At 39.2% G+C, this 22,560-nt stretch overlaps 1 protein-coding gene across 1 annotated transcript in view; it reads left to right on the forward strand.

The window, feature by feature from the left end:
• Positions 1 to 10,195: 10,195 nt before the first annotated feature.
• Positions 10,196 to 22,560, forward strand: part of camk1da (calcium/calmodulin-dependent protein kinase 1Da) — a 77,871-nt gene continuing 65,506 nt past the window's right edge. Inside the window, exon 1 of the mRNA XM_053650409.1 lies at positions 10,196 to 10,635. Coding sequence (XP_053506384.1) covers positions 10,541 to 10,635 — 95 coding nt within the window. The 5' untranslated portion in view covers positions 10,196 to 10,540. The remainder of the gene's footprint in view (positions 10,636 to 22,560) is intronic.

Consider the following 22,560-nt stretch of genomic DNA (forward strand, 5'->3'; position numbering starts at 1 on the left):
GACACAGAAAACAATTAGGCCTACTGTTCAGTAAGACACAGAATTCATCCAACTCAGTACACACTTAGAATATAACTTGATCAACAAGTGTACTATGGGTTTAGATAATGCTTCTAAGTAATAATTCTAACTATTGGTCATACATATTAGATTATACTTTATTAACATATCCAAACATTAGTAAACTTTGCAGGTACACACATTGATTAAGAAAACCATAAATTCCAATAAATTCCAATAAAACCATAAACTCCTTTAAGCATTCATGTAAATTTTTTTGTTTCATGCTTTGTAGGGTTAAACTGTAGGGTTAAAGTGTGTGTGTGTGTGTGTGTGTGTGTGTGTGTGTGGTAATACAGGAGTAATACAGGTTTTTTTTTTTACACCATTCACATGGATTTGCTGATGGTCAGGATTGCGTGATGCTAGCTGAATATCAGACCAGACAGTGTCTCAGTCAAAGTCAGTTTCTAAGTCAGGATAGTGCCTTCTTGATATAAGGGAAGAGGTTTCAAGTACAAATCTATAAAGATCAGAGACCAGACATCTAGAGGTCTTGCAGCATGTGAATGTTTTATGGAGCAAATGTCAGTGGTTGATGGCATGCACCCAAAGATCTGCCCTGAGCTGCAGATAAAAATGTAAGGTTGTTGCTGACTTTAAGGTCTTGATATTACCGCTGACCACTAACATATGAATATCTCAGTCTTTCCATGGAGTGAAAGTAACTGGCCTACCTCCAGTATTTACATTTATAGCATTTGGCAGGCAACCATATACAGAGCGACTTACATTTATACAACTGAGCATTTAAGGGTTAAGGGCCTTGCTCAAGGCCTGAACAGTGGCAGCTTGGCATTGGCAGTGCTGGGGTTTGAACTCACGACTTCCCGATTACTACCCCAACATCAATATACAACATTTTGTTGTTAAAAATGGAGAGCTGTGATGCCGTACATATAGACCTACACCTGAACTCTGAGCCCATCCCCATACTTGCACTAACTGAGTGATACGCATAGCTGACACTGCTTGATTGAGATATTTGCATTGATGATATATTGCACTCTCCATCTTTTCCACTAATGCAAACCAGGACACGTGCATGAGGGTTCAACTAAGCAATCAGAGGCCTTGTTGTGATTGACCAATAATATAATTCAAAGTTTGGGACTGCCATGTAGGTCAGTGGTTAAGACATTGGATTATTGCTTGGCTGGTTGTGAGCTCAAATCCCAGCACTCCCAAGATGCCCCTGCTGGGCCCTTGAACAAGGCCATTGGTCTGCACTTATAGTGAGCTTGTTCTAAATGTCTTTGGATGTTCCTGAATTTAGTTTGTTTCAGTAACCAGCAGGGGGAGATAGCAGAAGCGCTAATAGAGCTTACAAAATTCATTCCAGGCAAAATATTCATTTTAACAATGGATACCCAGACTTGTAGCGAGTTAGGTAGGTGTGACCATTCATCAAGTTCTTCTAGAGGCTTGTGTTACAGTTTAATTATGCATAATGCTAAGATTCCTGCGGGAAGAATACCTGCTTATTTAACTGAAATAATGTTAAAGACTGTAGGAAATTATGTAAGAATTTGGGTAAAAGTGAATAGAAATGTAGAATAAGAAACATTATCCTATGGCTGGGGAAAAAGCAACTTAGAAAAGACGTGTCTGTACAGTTGTGCAAAGAGGGGCCCCTTGATGAAGCTTATTCATTAGATTAATCATATTTATTTTGACAGGTCTAGGTCAAAAGGTCATCACCAACGTCATTGGACAGACCTAGTTAAAGATACATATCAGTAGTAAACTTTAAATCCGGTTCCGGTGCACACACACACACACACACACACACACACACACACACACACACACACACACACACACACACATACCCCTGACCAATCAGAACAAAAGAAATTAAAATTGCTCCATCCGGCAGGTGTCGGTATAAACACCATAAGTTTATAGAAGAAGAAGAAGAAGAAGAAGAAGAAGAAGGCCTCACCCACCCTCTAGGTTTAAAATACTCTGTACTTCGAACATCGTGTGTGATCTTATAACATGGCTGATGCTTGTCCTAATGCCCCGAAAAAAGCTCACTCTTTTTTGGGAAGATTAGAAAAAAATTTAGAGCGTGAAAAGATTCAATATTGGGAGCTGTGCTACTGACACACACAAGTTTTTTCACATAGATTGTGAAACAGTCACGAGTTAGGCCTAGGTCAAAGGTGCATTTCCACACACACACACATACACGCACAGACACACACTATTTCACATTATTTAAAAGGAATTTGCATTCCCACCAATATCCTCTGTTTAGGCTAACACTCATGAGTCAGACCTGAGTCAAAAAGGTAATCAGACGAAGTTAAAGATAATTATTGTTGCACGTTCTTAGCTATAGATTAATCATTGATTTTGACAAGCCTAGGTCAAAAAGGTCATCACCAACGTCCTTGGACAGACGAAGTTAAAGATACATATCAGTAGTAAACTTTAAATCCGGTTGCGGTGCACGCACACACACACACACACACACACACACACACACACACACACACACACACAGAAGATATCCCTGACCAATCAGAACAAAAGATACCTGTTTAAATATTTAGGACATAGATAATTGATTATTATCAGTAGTAAACTTTAAATCCGGTTCTGGTGCATTCCCGCACACGCAAACACACAAGTTCTTTCACATAGAATGTATTCATACATAGTATGATCACGTGCATTCCACACACACACACACACACACACACACACACACACACACATACATAAGGCTGGTGAAAAAATAAGTAAATGATTAATAATGAATTTCCATACACATCCAACCAAAAATATCACACACACACTTTCTTTTCACATTATTTAAAAGGAATTTAAGTGCTATGTTCTAAATTACCATGATTATGAACACAAGTTGTTAAGTTGAGAATCATTTTTAAAATTACGTTGCTCCATTTAGATTTTCTCCAGCAGAATACAGCCTTTTAAACCAGGAAAAATGACTGCCTTTAAGTTGTATAACAACAGTAACTAAAATCCAGTGTGATTTACAATACAAATCTCATACGTAACATCTCTGCAGGATTTATAGACGTTAAAGCACTGAATGAAATGAGCAATATAGACAAAAAAGAAACACTCTGCGTCTAGTACTTTTATCTCTGTCATAGAACTATCCACAGTCCAAAGACTGCTAATTCTGCTCAAAGAGCAAACTGACTACAATGGAGCTAGAAGGCTTTATGTGCGAATGACAAAAGATTTTAAAAATAGATAAAAAAATGTTTCAATACATGAAATTAGATTACACAATGTAGTTGAGGTTTACGTGAATAAGCGGAAATGTAATCATGCTTTTCTTTCCTATAGCACAAATGAAAAGCCCTCTCTAGATGAGCAGATTTGTCAAATGAAACTTGTTCATTCTTTTCCACTGCTACGGTAAACTAAAGAGTAGATATTCAAATTACACTGCTAAATATGACTAGCATTAGCTACGTGTAGTAGTGCAAAATAGTCCATCAACTGTATTAGCAGGTGTAGCCTATACATGAGTCCACTGCTGGTCATATCACAATTGAGAACATGCCCCAAATTCATTGCTTTAGTAGAATTTAATTGTAAGTGAAATGATACTCACATTGAAATGTCCTTTGTATAGTATTGGTTCAGTCTACAGGTCCTCTAACACAGTCTTAACTGTCTGAATTTGTCCAGACATGTGAAATGGGTAGGGGAGGGGACTTGACATTAATGACTTGAAGTTATCAAGACTTAATTTTGTTAAGTTACTGCTTTCTTCTAGAACTCAATTAAAAGATCTTGTATGGTAGCACTACTTGTATTGTTCTCTGCTTGATAGATCGCTTTGCTTGTATTCTTTCATTTGTAAGTCGCTTTGGATAAAAGCATCTATTAAATGAAAAAATGTAAATGTAAATGTACTACAAGTTAAATTTTGTTTTAAATCAATTAAGGCAGACATTTCAGTTTAAATTACACACAATATTAAGTTAATGTAATTATCGACATTATTATGTCAATACATCTCATCAAAATAATGTTTACAACTTTAAATATTTAATCAAATCAATAAATTAGAATTTTTATCTTGCAACCACGGATTTAATTAAGTTGTGATAATAGGTCCCTGAATGACTTTTTAGACAAAAGCGTTGTGATTATTTCTGATGACGAGTTTCCTGAGACAACAGGAAACACACACACACACACATACATACATGCATATCTCTGTCTAACACTCCTGAGCCAGGTCAAAGGTCATCACCAACCGTCATTATCTTCACAAGTGTAGGTCAAATATTAATATCGGTGGTCCTTCACATAGATCCGTATGTTCAACATTTAAAGATGATGTTTTAAAAGAAACGGGTGTTTCGTCCATAATGGTAAAAAAGAAAAATGGTTGTACTGCAATGTGAAATAAATCGGTGGAGACACACTGAGTACATTTCTGTTCCACAGTCTATAAGGATCCCCACCATGAATGTAGAGTGACAAATGTACACACCCTCCGTGACTACGTTACTTAAGGTTGAAACATTTTTATTTTGTGATGGCAGCGAGACAAAACTGTTGTACATTTGGTATCTAGTGATTTTAGAATTAGACCCCCAACTGTCAAATATAATAATAATAAATTAATAATTAATATTAAATACGTGTGAGCAGATGCTGTAAACTATGGATCTGATCCAATGTTATTTGGGAACAAAGATCAAGCTGAATTTTCTCAACATAAATGTTGTGTGTAGTTTTTTATCAGATTGTCTAGACGTACATCACACATCTGATGAACGAGATTTCCTCTCCCGTGCTGTAATGATGGCTGGAAACTAGGACTTATTGGCATATACTGTAGAAAGGTCATATAGAACATAGAGAAATCTCATTGGGAATTAAGTCACCTTTCACGTTGCCTTTTATTCTGATCACAACCAGACAGTTATATTGTGTCTGGAGTTTAGTCTTTGTTTAGACTTTTTTGATGCTGAAGAAGCAAAAATCTAAGGATCCCTTAACCTTCAGACTAATGATTTGCCATTTCTGAACACGATGCTTGAAAAGAAACACGTATAACGAACGTGAAAAGGTGGAAAGGGGTTCTATGAATTAGTAAATGGGTATCTCTCTCTCTTTATATCTCCATTACAGCAGTGTTTAAACAGATACATAGCAGACAAATATACATATAGACAGTTTTATTTTGTACACGCATACCAACTTAATCTTCACCTATCATCGTTCCCTGTTAACCAAATCTGTCACCACCCAATAAAACAGTTTAAGTCACTAACCAAAGTAAGTATACAAACTGAACTTGATTGACTGTGATTGGTCAGGGGTATCTTCTATGTGTGTGTGTGTGTGTGTGCACCGGAACCGGATTTAAAGTTTACTACTGATATGTATCTTTAACTAGGTCTGTCCAATGACGTTGGTGATGACCTTTTGACCTAGACCTGTCAAAATAAATATGATTGATGATAATGATCATGACCTTTGACCTAGACCTGTCAAAAATAAGGTTACAATATATACAAACTATCTCTCACACACACACACACACACACACACACTTAAGGCCTCATGCAAGTTGCGCTATCGCACATCTGCGACAGTAAATTTTGTTAGGAAAACACGTCAAATGGCCTCGGACAAAGACACAAACTGAGGAAAAAGCAGCCAAGGAACTCACACACACACATAGTTACAAAATCTAATGAGCCTTTATTGGCAAATGCTACTTCTTTGCAGAGTATGGTTTCACGTGGGCTTTGGGGGGGAAGGTGTCCGTTTATTAACTATTTAAGGACGTAGTTTTATAGTTTAAGTTTGTGAGCTAGCAGGGTCAGTGTAGGTATAAGGAGTAAATTATCCTACAAGACCTGATTTAAATGCAGATAAGACTCCAAATTCCTCAGTTAAGGTTAAAAGATGAGCTTTTGAAGGGTGTTGAATTAAAAAAAAAAATTTAACTAATATGTCATCTAGATATAGTGGTGCTACGTGGTGCTGTCTATCATGGATAGAGATGCGTCATGAGCTGAGCTAAAGTTTCAAGGAATAAGGCAAAGAGTCCTGGGCTTAAGGGGCAACCTTGAAGCAACGCTCCAAAGATAATGAACAAGGGAGAGCTGTTAGGACCATTGCTGAGGGGTCGAAATAGAGTACTTTTATCATATGAATGTAACTCTCGCCAAGCTCCATAGCTTCCAGAACGGTCGACAAGCAAGGGCTGTCAAAAACTTTCACGAAACCTAGAGATAAATCTGTAACTGGAAATTTAATATCAGGGTCATTGCTGATTATGTAGAGCAGCTGCATAATGTTATCTACAGCGACATGACGTCTGGTAAAACCGGTGGCTCGGAGTGAACCACGAATGACATCTTGTAGGTGTCTGGAGAGGAGTTTGATTTAAATTTTAAGGAGATTTCCATGGGCCGGTAGCTGCTGCAGACAGTAGGGTCTTTATCCCTGGAAAGACAACTCCTCTCTATAGGAAAATGAATCAATGACCATTAAGGTCCCATAAAGACTTCCATTCTCTCACCATCACCCTTGATGTTAATAAAACACGCGCGCACACACACACACACACACACACACACACACACACACACACACACACACACAGAAACTAGAAAGTGCTCTGAAACTCCTCTGTCCTGAACAAAAACTTACTTGACTGTTACACTGACACTGGAGGCCCCTTCCATCAATGTTAACTTCACCATATCAACTTCATCGTCATAGAAACAATTATATTTTTCTTTGGTACCATAGATTTGTAAATATGTTTGTTATTAGATTATGTGCAGCGTCCACCATACAAGAATGAGTTGTTACTATGGAAACAGTAACTTTAAAATGAGTGAATGAATATAAACCTGCGATTTGAAGGACATGGGGTATTACAGGAAGTACAAGAGCACCACCTTGTGGTATAATAGGACACAGTAGACGAATATTTGATTTGCTTTTAAGACACATAAAGGCATCAACCGTACTGGCTTCATATTTGCTTTATAGTTCCTGACACTCAAAGGATTTTGTTAAAATACTACAATGTTGAATTTTAAAAACGCAATAGACCTCTTAGTGATGGGATTTGAGATGACTTCTTTCACACCCTTGTGCCATTGCACGCACCAAAAAAAGACAACTCTGACTTTACGATTTGCTAGTCCAGCCACTAGATGGCGCCAAATAACCACCACATGTGTGTTATAGCGTTTCTTATCATTATTATATAGTTATCATATATCTCCTGTGTAGTTTAACTATTTTTCAGATAGTGTCCTTGAGTTTAATGCCACTTCTTTTCATATTAACCTTCTTCTGTGTATATTGTTTACATCACACTGTGTTTATGGCAAAATATCAAGTAACATAATAGGCATTTCCATTTCCAGGGAGCCTGGGGCACAAGGCGGGGTACACCCTGGATGGGGTGCCATCCATCGCAGGGCACAATCACACACCCATTCATACAATATGGACACTTTGGACATGTCTTTTGCATGTCTTGGACTGGGGGAGGAAACCGGAGTACCCAGAGGAAACCCCCGCAGCACGGGGAGAAACATACAAACTCCACCCACAGTGGTGGGAATCGAACCCCCAACCTTGAAGGTGTGAGGCAAACGTGCTAACCACTATTCAAGTTACATTTACTGTTGTGGAATGTCCTCAAGACAAGCTAATTCCTGTTATCACTTACATTTAACCAGCTATAACAGTCGCTCTCTCGCCAGCCTCCATTTTGTTTTCTCTCTCATGATGTTATTAAGACAAAAAAAAAAACAAAAAAAAAAAACAAAGCTTGTCATGTTACTGAGAAACTGGAAATGGAGAAAACTTTCCAGTGGCGGGAAACTTACTGGCACCGGAGACTCCTTCCATCAACATGTTTTTATTACAACATATTTTTATTATTACTAGCCTTACACTAAATAAGACGTCTACCATACAAGTCCCTGTGAATTAGCCGTTACTATAGAAGCAGTAATATATTAGAAATAGAGAAAATTACAACAAATATGAAATTAATCAACACCCTTTGACCTGTCAGACAGAATCGACAATTCTACAGCGCTGTGGAATAGGAACGTTGCTGCATTGCGCTGTTTTGTTATATAAGGGTGTGAATACAGTTTCCTGGACAAAAAAAGGGAGGCAGATAGAGATTGAATGGGACAGACATGAATTAATTATTTTTTCTTTAAGTTTTTGTTTTTGTGGGCTGGGGGTGTAATGTAACAGGAAGTGGAGGAGGTGAATGTGCAAATCAAATCAAAACGCTGAACAGATTTGCTGACTCAGAGTGGGCTGAGAGAAAAGGGGGCGGGGTTCTTTCCTGTGTGGAGAAACTGCAGTAGTTTGCAACTGGAATACTCATGAGCATGGTACACTACAGCAGTGGTGCACATTCCCACACACACACACACACACACACACACACACACACAATGAGATCACAGACCGCCCTGCAGTAGGCCTATTGCAGGTGTCAGGTATGTAAAACAAGCCTGAAAGCTAAATGTGTCCTGTGCAGTACAAGCATGTCCTTGTCTTGTTTGTAGGGCATCCCTTCTCCCTTCTCAAAATAAAAAGCACAGTTCGCACTGATATATTTTTAGCCACCAGATGTAGCTAAAGTCTTTCATTCTGTCTTCATTCATGTCTTGGGTCTCTCAGTGATCTCAGAATAATTGAGCATAATGATCAATGCAGGGACTTGGAGCGAGGTGGCAAAAAGTTATGAGCTCACACTAAGGAGTGGTGAAAGAGCTGATTTGTTTCTTGATGCAAAATGAATGGTCACATAAATTCAATTCAATTTTATTTGCATAGTCTTTTGACTACAGACATCCCTATAGAGATCCCTAATGAGCAAACAAGAGGCGACAGCGCAGTGTACAGGTGTAGAAGAGTAAAGATAGACAGTACTGTGTGTGTAGAAAGGATGTTCAGATTGTGAATAAGAGGCCTGTATATACACCTGTGTATCTTTATGAATACAGCAGCAGCTCTTAATCCTAAATATGATGTAAATGAACCTGAGCTAGATATGGTTCATGAAGTGATTTATGAGACTGCTAAGATACATGATTACAACATATTTGTCTAATATTGGGCATCATGATGGTGCAGTGGGTAGCGCTGCATCCTCACAGTGCCAGGGATCCCTGTTCGAGCCTGAACTGGAGTTACTGTCGGTGTGAAGTTTCCCTTATTGTCTCCATGTGGGGTTCCTCTGGGTTTTCCAGTTTCCCCCTCAAAACATGCCAGTATGTGGATTGGCAACTTTAAAAATGCCTCTAGCTGTGAATGTAGTACAGAATACCCACAATGCATTGCAATATATATATATGCACAGGCACAGAATATACCCACAATGCATTACAATATATGCGCAGGTACAGAATACCCACAATGCATTACAATATATGCGCAGGTACAGAATACCCACAATGCATTACAATATATGCGCAGGTACAGAATACCCACAATGCATAACAATATATGCGCAGGAACGGAATACCCACAATGCATTACAATATATGCGCAGGAACGGAATACCCACAATGCATTACAATATATGCGCAGGAACGGAATACCCACAATGCATTACAATATATGCGCTTACAGAATACCCACAATGCATTACAATATATGCGCAGGTACAGAATACCCACAATGCATTACAATATATGCACAGGAACGGATGGGTATTCAATACCCACAATGCACCTGCCCTAGTAGGTCACCAGGACATTTCGTACAATATTTAGTTTGCGCTGCGAAGGTCACGTGATCATCGTAACCGGTGTTTTGTGTGTTGGTGGCTCGTGCTGTTATATGCCAGCGTGCACTCGTTAACGTTTTGGCGCAGTGCGAATCATCAGTGCCGTTCAATCCCACGCGCTCTCCGCCCTTCTCTCCCACCGTGTGACTAAATCTCCCTCATCGCCATATCAACCGCTGGCACACCGTCAGCGCGCGGGCGCGTGAACAAGTCTCTTAATATACGATCTCTCGTTTTCCGTTCCGTTACGGGGAGAGCCCCCCCCCCTCTCTCTCACTCAATAGAGCACGCTCGAATAAGAATTACGTCAAAGCGTTTAAGCCGGTGCAGGTGCAGCAAGGAGGGCACGAGCACTAGGGAAACGCGCGCGTGCTTCTGTCTTGTCTTGTCTTCTCATCTCATCTCATCTCTTGCTCTCTTCCACACACACACACACACACACACACACACACACACACGCGCGTGCGCGCGCTTACACGGAGAGGGGAAAAAGGAGTCGGGTAGCACAAACGACACACAAGAAAGAGAGCTCGCGTTTCACGGGTTTCATGCATGCGCGTGCTAGTGATCCACAGGCGTACATATAAAGCGAAGCGTGGGAAAGCGCGGTTTTCTCCGGGGATCTCTCAGAGTCACAGGCAGCTGCTGTAAGCAGACTCATCTGCGCTCTTCCCGGTTTCCGCCATGGCTCAGGAGAACGGAGAGACCGCCAAGGACTCTTGGAAAAAGCAAGTGGACGACATCAAGCAAATGTTTGAATTCAAGGAGATCCTCGGCACGTGAGTAACTTTCTCTCTCTCTTTCTTTCAGGACAATAGATCTAAAAAAAGAAAAAAAAAAAGAGACAACAAGAGCGCGAGCTGCCTGTAAACGGCGCGAGACACACACATCTGTGTATATAAAGCACACACACACAGAGAGATTGAGAGACAGACAGACAGACAGAGAGAGAGAGAGAGAGAGAGCTCTCTGACCACGCCAAGTTTGTCGGTGATGTTTACGAAACGAAATGCGCTACTGCTACTTGCAAAGCACGACTTGTGTTTTGCTGGTAAACAAAACAAAGCACACGACATGACATGCTTCCGCTAGGCGTGATGGCCAGGAGGAAAATAAAAGCTGTGCAGTAAACTGCTTTGTGATCTTACTATCACATCTATATTCCATCCAATGTCGTGTTTACCATGAAGGAGGGAGGATATGGTGCAAGATCTTATACCGTGATACTTCATCTTCACGATACACAGTGTTTAGTATCGCCAATATGTTACCTGAGGCAGGAAGCAATGATGAATTTCACTGCACTGTATATTAAAATAATCATGAAATCAACATCATGCAAGAATGAAAACGCGACCGAAGCGTGCTCTTCATAGGAAAATAACCGACACGTGGAGAAAAAAAAAAAAGTATTAATTTCCTAGAACAGCACATCATGAAGTGTTTTATTCCTCTTCTACCACAGCAGTCTGCCAACAGGCACACAATGGAATTCATTCATGAATTAAACATGATGCTTTTTATCCCTTTATAGCTACTTTTAATGTTAACTTGTCTCGTGATACAACGTTATATCACTTGTGTTAGATCACTTCTGCCTGTTGTTCCCTCCCCTTTTCTCTCTTGAAGTTAATAAGGCCAAAACAAAACAAAACCCAGCTTGTCCTGCTACTGAGAAACTCGAGAGAGACTTTTCCATGGCGCAAAATAAAGCACTGACGCTGGAGACTCCTTCCATAAATGTTAAATGAGCGTTAATTTAAGGAATCCTCTATGATATCAATGATTATACGGTTTTCTTCTATAACACTGCTTTTTTTTTTTTATTATTAATGTGTGTGTATTATTAGCTTTAGGTTCTGTAGATCTTTTGACATGCATGTCCCTGTGGATGAGTGTTAGTATACTTGGTGGTGTAAACTGTCAATCTACCGATGCCTACACTACTAAGAGGTTTCTTAAAGGTTCTTAAGGAAACCCATTTGTTTTAAAGTTCTACATCAACCCTATTATTTGTTCATTCTTGTCACGTGCGTAAAAGGCCATGCGCGCGATGTTGAACAACCGATGGATGATAAAATTCATTCTCCTTGATGTGCCTGCTTTCGCTTATGTTCTGTAAATAGCACCCGGATTGTTTTCCCCCCTCGGTTATTGAGTCGTAATGAACTGAAGCAGCAGTTTTGCATGAACACGAGAGTCTGTGTGGCGAAATGAGAATCGAGTCCCTTCATCTCGGTATTGATTCATGAGTCAGTGTGTTTAGCATCTCGCTAAAGCAGTCGTTCCTGTTCACGGGCTGCTGTATTTTCATAGACTAATCCCTTCATGCACTTGATGGACCTAGATTAACCGTCCTGGATTATGGCATGAAAATAATCCTGTTCTTTGCTCGTTGGGCACGAACAACAGCCTGGTTTATTAAATCCTACATGAACCATAATATAGGCTTCCGGTTTGATGGCTGACTGCCCTTGAGGTTCTGCCACTCGGCAGGGGTCATGGTGTGTGTGTGTGTGTGTGTGTGTGTGTGTGTGTGTGTGTCCCAGAGCTCAGTTTATGACTGCACATGGTAATCTCCTCTATAAATCTGATGAGGCGGATCTGAGCTTGGTGCTAGGACACTGCCGTCATAGCAACCTGTGAGCCAGGAGTCATGGCAACTTGTAGCCCTGCCAAGCAGTTATCTGGTAGCCTTCTCACTCTACATCTACCACACACACACACACACACACACGTACATATAATTCTTTTCTCATTGATATTCAGCTGTTTGCTTGATGAGACGTTGTCTTTAAGTAGCTCTGTACTCAAAATGCACTTTTAATCCGTTAACTCATCAGATGGTTGAGTCGGATTATACAGATTGGCGTTTTGGGTCAAATTGATTCGGAAGTGTTACATAGGAGCTCAGTCCGCTTTCTTTCTCTTAAGCCTTCCCTGAGAAATTTGCAGTGATGTCTGGATAGATGCCTGATTTTGCAGGCAGATGCTGACTCTTTTTCCTTTTTTTCGGGGGGGTATAAAGTTACATATCATATTTATTTACCTAGCATCCATATCCATATTAAACAGTCGTGGACTGTTTGAAATCGGAGAAGCACAATCCCTCAGACTGATTAAAGGGGCAAATATGATGATGGTTACACGAGTGCCCAAAATCACTAGGCTGGATGCAGTTAGGTTTTTTTATTCGTAGTTGCTGGATGGACGAGTTGGTTCAATAGTCTGCTGCTGATGTGGTCACCCATGTGTTTTTGTTTTTTTTTTTCTCCCTCCTCTCATTCTACAGGATGCATTCTGGTCATTGGTAGAAATTGTTTTTATTTGTTGAATAAATTATATCGCACAGATAGTTGAATGTTTTTGGCAACCGTTACGAAACTGAGCAAAATGCAGAGCAGTGCAGCACAAAGCCGACATGAACTTCTGACAACAGCATGTGGAGTAAATAAAAACGAACACATGGCCAGACTCAAATATTTTACATGAGCGGTGGGAGAAGAGAAGAATGCTGTTCGTAGCCAAAATGTTAGGCTGAGAGATCATCAGCATAGAATAAGGAATATGGTCACATTCCCTTCCATTTGAAGTACGCACTCATTTTTGTTAATGCACTTGACTAGAAAAGTAGCTCGTCATAACGGGCAACCAAAACATGGGACTGGGCAACGCCATGGAGCTTTCAACTGTCCACCCACGAGGAAGAAAGACTCTTTATATCGACATGCAATATCATCATGCAACATTTACTAGAAATAATTGAAAGCTGGTGTATCCCAATGCTAACAAATATAAATAAATATAATTGTAAATGATCAAATAATACTCTATATATTAAAACTGCCAGACCATGTGTGATGCAGACATCCTGGTCTTATGAAAAACATCCATGTGTGTTCATTTAATTGTTGCCTGGACACGAGTTTTATTACATTGTTTAAAAACGTTATTACAGACGTCACCCAGAGGCACTAATCCACTCTTTATTCTCTCATCACTCGGCTGTGTATTAACCGTGCCTTTGGGTCTTCTGGATAATTCTACCCAAAGCCAGACAGCTAACCTTCTCACCTCCTGATACACTTTTTTTTTTTTGTTTAGACAGGCTTTCTCTTCTGAATGTGGACCTTCTTGCTATCAGGGTTCTCCCATTCATCTACTTCCTCACTCTGAGCTGTTAAATACCAATTATGCACATCATATTGGACTTGTATTGGGCTTGAGTTGATTGCCGATGCTATCAGGAATCCCAGACGGACTTCCTTTATGAGCTATCGATATGAAGGATCATATTTTTTACATGGCAGAATAATGCGCTGTGTGATTTTGAAGTTGAGGCTGTTATAAATTGTTAAAGTACCCTTGAGCATGCCATTTTAAATCATTAAAAATAATCTTTATAGAATAAAGTATGTTTATTGCGCCCTAGACTACACTACACTGTCGCTACACCTGTACTTTAATTAAAAAAAAAAATTACAAAAAATGCCAGGATCTATAAATGTACATGAGGATATGATTTGTAAACATGCTGCGACTTTCTGCTGTCCCTAAGAGTCTAGTATCATTAATGTTTTTGTTGTTGTCGAATTAGCCGGCTGCTCGGTGCTAGTAAACTACAGCGCCCTCCAGTAATATTGGCACCCTTGGTAAATATGAGCAAAGAAGGCTGTGAAAAATGGTCTTTATTGTTTAGCCTTTTGATCCTTTGTTCAAACAATTCACAAAAATACTCTGCTCTCATGGATATCGAACAATTGCAAGCAAAACACAGGTTTATCCAAAAAAAAAACTTTGTTAAATACGGAATCTCTCCAGATCCTTCACATTTCGAGGTCCACGCTGGTGGACTCTCCTCTTCAGTTCACCACACAGGTTCTCTATGGTTTTCAAGTCAGGGGACTGGGATGTTCATGGCAGGACCTTGATTTTGTGGTCAGTGAACCATTTTTGTGTTGATTTTGATGTATGTTTTGGATCATTGTCCTGCTGGAAGAGCCAACCACGGCCCATTTGAAGCTTTCTGGCAGAGGCAGTCAGGTTTCATTTAATGTCTGTTGATATTTGATAGAGTCCATGATGCCATGTATCCTAACAAAATGTCCTGATCCTCTGGTAGAAAAACAGCCCCAAAACATTAAAGATCCAGCACCATATTTAACTGTGGGCATGAGGTACTTTTCCATATGGCTACCTCTCTGTGTGCTCCAAAACCACCTCTGGTGTTTATTACCAAAAAGCTCTATTTTGGTTTCATCTGACCATAGACCCCGATCCCATTTGAAGTTCCAGTAGTGTCTGGCACACTGAAGACGCTCGAGTTTGTTTTTGGATGAGAGTAGACACTTTTTTTCTTGAAACCCTTCCAAACAACTTGTGGTGATGTAGGTGAGTTCGGATTGTAGTTTTGGAGACTTTCTGACCCCAAGACACAACTAACTACTGCAATTCTCCAGCTGTGATCTTTGGAGATTTTTTGGCCACTCAAACCGTCCTCTTCATAGTGCGTTGAGACGATACAGACACATGTCCAATTCCAGGTCGATTCATAACATTTCCAGTTGACTGGAACTTCTTAATTATTGCCCTGATGGTGGAAATGGGCATTTTATTTTCTCATAGCCACTTCCCATTTTGTGAAGCTCAACAACCTTTTGTCGCACATCACAGCTATATTCCTTGCTCTTACCCATTGTTATGAATGATTAAGAGAATTTAACCTGTGTGTTACCTCATATGTTTTATACCCCTATGAAACAGGAAGTCATCGTTGAACAATTTCCTGTTCCTAGTCACCCAGGTGTACTAAAAAACAAAACAAAAAGAAAACAAAGTAATATATTAATGGGAATATACTTCAGATATATTTTTCTCATATGAATTCATAGGAGTGGAAATAATTGTTGCACACCTTTTATTTATTACACGATAAACCAGTGTTGTTTGCAATTGTTTGATATTCATGAGAGCAGAGTATTTTTGTGAATTCTTTTTGTGAACAAAAGATCAAAAAAATTCAATAATAAAGACAGTTTTTCACAGCCTTCTTTGCTCATCTTCACCAAGGGTGCCAATATTATCGGAGAGCATTGTAGCTTGTATTTGTCACAAGTGAGATTTCAGTATCCGAGTCTCAACTTGTATTTTCTCAGTGATTTAGTTAAAACTCCAAGTATATCATCATCAAAACTATTCTTCTTTACTAGCACTAGCTAAGTTAGCTCTCTAGCTAGATTAGCAGGCTGCTAACTGCTAGTAAACTAGCTTGTATTTGTCACGAGTGGCATTTCGGTATCGGAATCTCGACTTGGATTCCCCCCCCCGTGACTTAGTTAAACCTCGAAATATACCCTAATCCAAACAATCTTTTTTCACTAACATTAGTTAATTTAGCTCGCTAGCTAGGTTAGCAACCGTCTGTGGCGTTTTTGGGTAGCTTAACATTCCGTGCTCTTTGACATGATTGGTCCAAAGCTGTGGAGATTCAGTGGCATTATTTGTCTTATTTTTATTTTGTTCTTTTACAGAAATATCATGGATGTCTGTTTTAAATAAAAATATGACTGAGCTTAACCTCAGTAATCAGAATGAGCTGCCCACGAGGAGTAGCCCCACTAACCTGATGAAGAAAAAGATTTGATCTTGTGCTTTCGTTTCTCCTGATGCACTCTGTTATCTTTATTGAGCTTTCTAGATTTGTCTTTGGCTTGTATGTGTTTTTCTTTCTGCTGCATTTTATCTAAAGAAATGTTTTCTACATTGTACCTGTTTTTTTTTTATTATTATTATCATTTTTTTTTTTATTCCCCTCTCAGTATTAGTCATTAGTCAGTTCCCACCACTGTAGCAGTCTTCCCTGTTGGCGGTGTGGGTTATTGCTGCATCTCTCCAGCATGCCACCCACACACTGCCACGAAGCAGCTCAACACACAGCTCCGAGACATTCGTGCTCTGCTCAGTTCTGTCTGGGTGAACTGTTGTACACATTCAAATGCCCTCGCTGCCTTTATTTTCATTAGTTTGGCAGGTTGGGCTGAACAGAATGATTGTTTTGGGAAAACTGAGTTTTATTTATTTATTTATTTATTTATTTATTTATTTTTTTAATAACTGTTTGTATCATCCAATAATGAAATATCAGCATTAAAAATGAAAGTGAAATAGTTTTTGCCCCCTTGCAGAAAATGAACAACATGAATATACTGTACAGGCAAGCAGAGTGTTAGTGTATTTAACACACAGTATACGTATACGTTTTTAGCAACACGTGTATGTATTGATCAGCATGTCTGATACGGATGATGTATTGTCTTCAGTGCACCGTTTGTTCAAATTACAAAAGTCAAATATCAAAGATTGGACCATATGAAAATGAAATGCACTTAAAGATACTCAAGTCTGTGTCTTGGTTTGCTTAGCTAATATTTTTTTATCTTGACATTCGGTATGTTACTAAAAATCTTTTTATTTATTAAGAAGAGAACCGTGATGTCACAGAGGTACACACGCTGACAGAAACTAGGCGGGAAAGTTTTATTGAAAGCTTTGTTCTTCACACTGTTTTGCCTCGCTAGTTAAGATTAACCGGCTAAGTGAGACAAATCTACAGTGATTGCTTCAGACTTTGTTCTCTTCCTGTGGCCTGAGGTACATTATCTCATGGAAACTTTTGGTTTATGGCTAAATTTGTGGATAACCAGTTAGCTTAATTGGCTAAGTAGCTCGCTTGAGCTATTACTAGAATACGTTTGTTTTTTGATGAAAAAAGAAATTTGCTAGAAAAAAAACACTGTTTTGACAGAGTAGAGTAGATTGTGCTACATGGCTAACTTTTTTTTCTTTTCTGATCTTGCTGGCTAGTTTTGAAATGATTAGAAATCTGATTTATAAAGTTAGCCATCATAAGTAGCTAGCTAACTCGAGGAACTTGAGATTCAGTTTCAATATTGTCCCATGTAGAGAAAATATTCATAACTTTTAAAAGTTACAGTTAGGGCTGGACGATATGGACCAAAATTCATATCTCAATATGTTTGGGCTGAATTACAATTATACGAGGTATGTATGTATATATGTGTGTATATAATATATCTAATATCTATATACATCTATATATATATCTCTCTCTCTCTCTCTCTATATATATATTTTGTTTGTTTGTTTGTTAAATGCTCAATTGTAAGCCAACTATATGTGAGGTGTCTCAAACACCTTTACTTATAAGACATTGATCATAATAAAGTGCAAATAAAGGGTTCCTCTTCCTGTTTGAGAATACACACAGCTGTGTAAATAGCAAGATGTAAACAAAAAATCTTTATATTAAATAAAAATGTGCACATCTCCTGAGAATACCTCTTCCGTTATTTAACATAATTTAGCAATGTGGAAAGCTACCGCCGCCGGTATATCTCTCCACTTGGCACTTTTCTCTTCATAGGGCACACCCTGAGTAAATGAAGCTTGTAAAGAGGTTTGTTTTGGGACAGAAGGCTTTCCAGTCTGACTTGCAACAGCACGACTTCCACGAAGTTTAATACATTCCTACTGTAGTTTATGTCACTGTTGTAAGTAGTGAAAGAGGTTCGTAGTGCTTCCAGCACGTGTTGCGACTTGTTTATTGCACTGTCTACATATTACCTTGCTCTGATGCTCAAGTGACCTTTTAAACCCGAACCATCCAGTGTTTCTCTTCTTACAAACCAGCTCACTGTTGCTGTCTTGGCCTTGTGGCTGTGTCGTCCTCCATGTCGCGCCAGAAAACGGGAGCGAGTGAGTGGGGGGGCGGGGTTACGCGCGGAGACGCAAAAACTAGCAAGTTGAATAAGCTTAAGTAAGTTTTAATGCAACATCCATCTATCTACATCTCGAGGTTAACGATATTCCCTCGTGCTCTGTCGCTTTAGAAAATATATCAATACATCTCCAAAACTCAATACATCGCCCAGTCCTAGTTACAGTAAGGTGTAGTCGGTTGTCCCGGATTTTAACACGCATCCAACATAACACCGCATTTTACAATGATGGTACGAAGAGTGTGTTCTGATTTGATTCATTTGAAATGTCTTAAAAATAGTTAATAAATACAATATAATGAAGTAAACAGTAAAACAGCTGGGTAATAAAACCGCCCCACACTGCAATGCAGTGAGCTGCATATATTATTTATACATGTATATCAGTCCTATATCATTACAGATCCTACATCTCTTCACCATAATGTGAACGTTTTCATGATCTGAAATATTTCACAACATGATTTATAGCGTATTCTGAAATATTTGAAAACTGTCACCATAAATTTTCAAATGATAAAATATTTCACTCTCCGGTGCATAGAGAAGGGGGAATAAACTTGGGTTATTCTGATTTAATCAAGGGTATGTGATGTATAAATATTAAAGCATGGTTTAGTAAATGATTCTGGTTTCTTTCCTACACCATATTTTCCTCAGGAGTACTGTACAATCCACGTTCATTTAACTCCTTTGTAAAGACTTTTTTTTTTTTTCTTTCAGATTTTTCTAACTTACTAATGCACTTTTCTTGGCAGCTGTGCTGGTTAAGACTATGAAATACTGCTTATAACAGGAAGCGCTTATATCATCTTTGAGCGTGTGCATATTTTCTTATTTGAAAGGGTGATGGAGGTGGCCGAGTAGCTGCCAAGAAGGATTCGGTATTGTTGTGCCTAATACATTCTCCCTGTTTGTTTTCACCAGGAAATGATGTTGTGTTTTTTTTTTAGTGAGACGTGCACGTCTTTCTGTAATTTAGTTCGTCTGTCAATTTAAAAAATGAACTCATTACATGGCTTGTTGCATGTCGAAAGTTGTCACGGTCATGATAGTCCAAGTTTTGTTTTTCACTGGTGTGTGTGTGTGTGTGTGTGTGTGTGTGTGTGTGTGTGTGTCTGGGGAGCGGTGGGGGGAGCGGTGGGGGGGGGGGGGGCTGGGCTTGTACTCGCTGGACTGTGTGAATTATTCAGCCAAAAGATCACATGATCATTCAACAGGTGTATCGGGGGGGGGGGGGGGGGAAACCACCCAGAGACATTAAGCGGTTCACACTGTCTTACGTAAACACACAACCACACCGTGCACACACACTCGTTCACACATCTAGGCTTTTATTAGTAGAGAAAGGATGCCATGAGAGATTTGTGTGAGAAAGGGAGATGGGAGAGAGACAGGAGAGCCAGCATTTAGGGCCATGAAGATCTTAATTGCCTGCTCCACTTTCACTTGTGCTCCTGGCCTTGTCCTCGTTTTCACCATCTCTCCCTCGCTGTAACTCTCTCTCTCTCTGTGTGTGTATGTGTGTGTATGTGTGTGTGTGTGTGTGTGTGTGTGTGTGTCTCTCTCTCTCTCTCTCTCTCTCTCTCTCTCTCTCTCTCTGTGTCTCTCTCTGTGTATGTGTGTGTGTGTGTCTCTCTCTCTCTCTGTGTCTCTCTGTGTCTCTCTGTGTCTCTTACTAAAATGATACTTATATGCAATGTCTGAGAAAATAAAATGTTTGTGTTTTACACGCGTTATTATGACACACACTAGTGCCGATATGAGGTGCAGGGTTTGTTTAGAAACCCTTCTAGGTTGTGGGTTTTTTTTGTTTATCCTCCTTCTGATTATGAACCTAGTTTCTAAATGCATGGCTGTTATTTAAGTGTTCTCTTTGTGTGTGTGTTCTGTGTTTTAAGCGATCTGTTAAACGTGTGCTGTGCACATTCAGCACTTGTGTGTGTGTGTGTAATCTTTAGCTCGGGCCGTGTGGAATAAGCCACTTAAGGGGGAAACCCAGTGGTTGTCAAAATCTCCCCCATGCACATATACGCTCACCGCCTAGTTTCTACAGGAAGAAGAGAAAGGTTAAAGTTTAAAAGATGAAAATAAATAATCGTACAAAACTAGAAGCATTTCCTGGCATTTTGTCAACGTTGTGGGCTGACGAAACAGAAGTATGTTAAAGCTGCAAAAAAACCCCAAAAAACAACAACAACCCAAAAACATTATTGAGTAGGACTAGACAATATATAAGGATATGTTGTTGTGATCTAACATCGTTCTCAGTATCTTCTACTGTATACCATCAGGTGTCGGTGCTTTCATAACTCTCTTGCTAGTGCGTGTAAAAAGTTTATCAAATCCAATGTCGATCCAATCCAAATCCTCCGATATCAAGATCTGATACCTGGTGATATTATGTGGCGTAAGCCTAGTGTATGTCGTCATAAACAAAGCAACAGGCTGTAATCCGGCCTTAACGAAGGCAATCAAAGCAAAGCGGACTGCAAGCTGTACTCTGTGAAAATATCAAGAGAAAGAACTACTGCAACTTCCTACAACACAAGAAAACTAATCAAACATCTTAAGCGTAAAACTCAGCGCGAGGAGTTCGTTGCTAGCAGCAAGGCGAAAAGAAATGTCTAGAGTCGATGCCAAGTGAGTGTGTTCTGAAAGATCAGCTGCTATTGGTCAGTAACAACGAGGGATTCAGACACAACGGAAACAAAAACATACTGTACTCAACCCGCTCTTCTCTACTGCAGCCCTGCTCCATCCAAGCTAGCTAATGTAGCTAGTTAATGCGCTCCATTTAAACTCCGCTAGATAAGGTTATAAAGAACAAGCGCGTAAACGCGTATGAGCACGTCATGGCCACGATTTCAACCAGGGAAATAGGGCTGGGCAATATGACAAAAATACTATCACGATACTTGAGGACTGTAGCAACTCGTAATGTAATTACTGCACATGATGGAATAAGTATTATATTAATGTAATAAAATGTTCCCTTTCTCAAAAGTTCATCATTTTATCAAAACGTAATACATTCTTGGGCTCATAATGTAATCATGATTTGTACATTATGAGAAATTTATTGCATCAACTCACCAAAACATTGTCATATTGTAATAACTGCAATGCCTTTTTTTTTTTTTTTTTTAAAAAAAACACAAATCCACTGGTATTCCTTTACAGTACATTTTCTGAATCTAAATCTAGTCTTAATCGACGTATGAAATGCACCAGATTTAAATATTCGTGCTATAATTATTATTTTTACAAAATAACTTTCATTATTATTGTACATTACTTCATATAGCTTCAGTTAAGAGGACATTAAATGTTTTTCAATTCGACAGTGAAAGAATGCTGATGATAAATACTGATGAACGACGGTGAGCAATGACACGGTGTGTGTGTGTGTGTGTGTGTGCATGTGTGTATGTGTGTATATATACACAACGTATAGCCTACTGTCTACTACAACCCAAACACAGTAGAAATATGGCAAAAGAAAAAAAAATCCCTTTTTAAAACCAGTATCTTTAAAAAATAATGTTCATAACATAACTAAATAAACAACAATGGAACCGTTCAACCAGCCACCAATTAAAAACCAATAAAACAACATACTTAGGAGGCAACTATGGTGTAAGAATACACCCTAAAGGCTACAAATGTTTCTGGGAGTGCTGAAGAAAAAGAAGAAATATACTGGGAACACCCTTTTACACAGTATAATCACCTACTGTACGTCTTCAGACAAACACTAGAACAGTCCAACCTCATATTCAAAGAAAAATAATATTTTATGTTGAAACGCAACACTACGCAGTGTGCAGTTTATTTCTTCCAATAGAGGTCCTTTATGGCAAACCATCCAAAGAACACGTCTTGGGGCGGCGGTGGATCAGGTGG

Source organism: Ictalurus furcatus, chromosome 19, assembly GCF_023375685.1.
Source record: "Ictalurus furcatus strain D&B chromosome 19, Billie_1.0, whole genome shotgun sequence".
In the NCBI taxonomy this organism is placed as follows: Eukaryota; Metazoa; Chordata; class Actinopteri; order Siluriformes; family Ictaluridae; genus Ictalurus; species Ictalurus furcatus.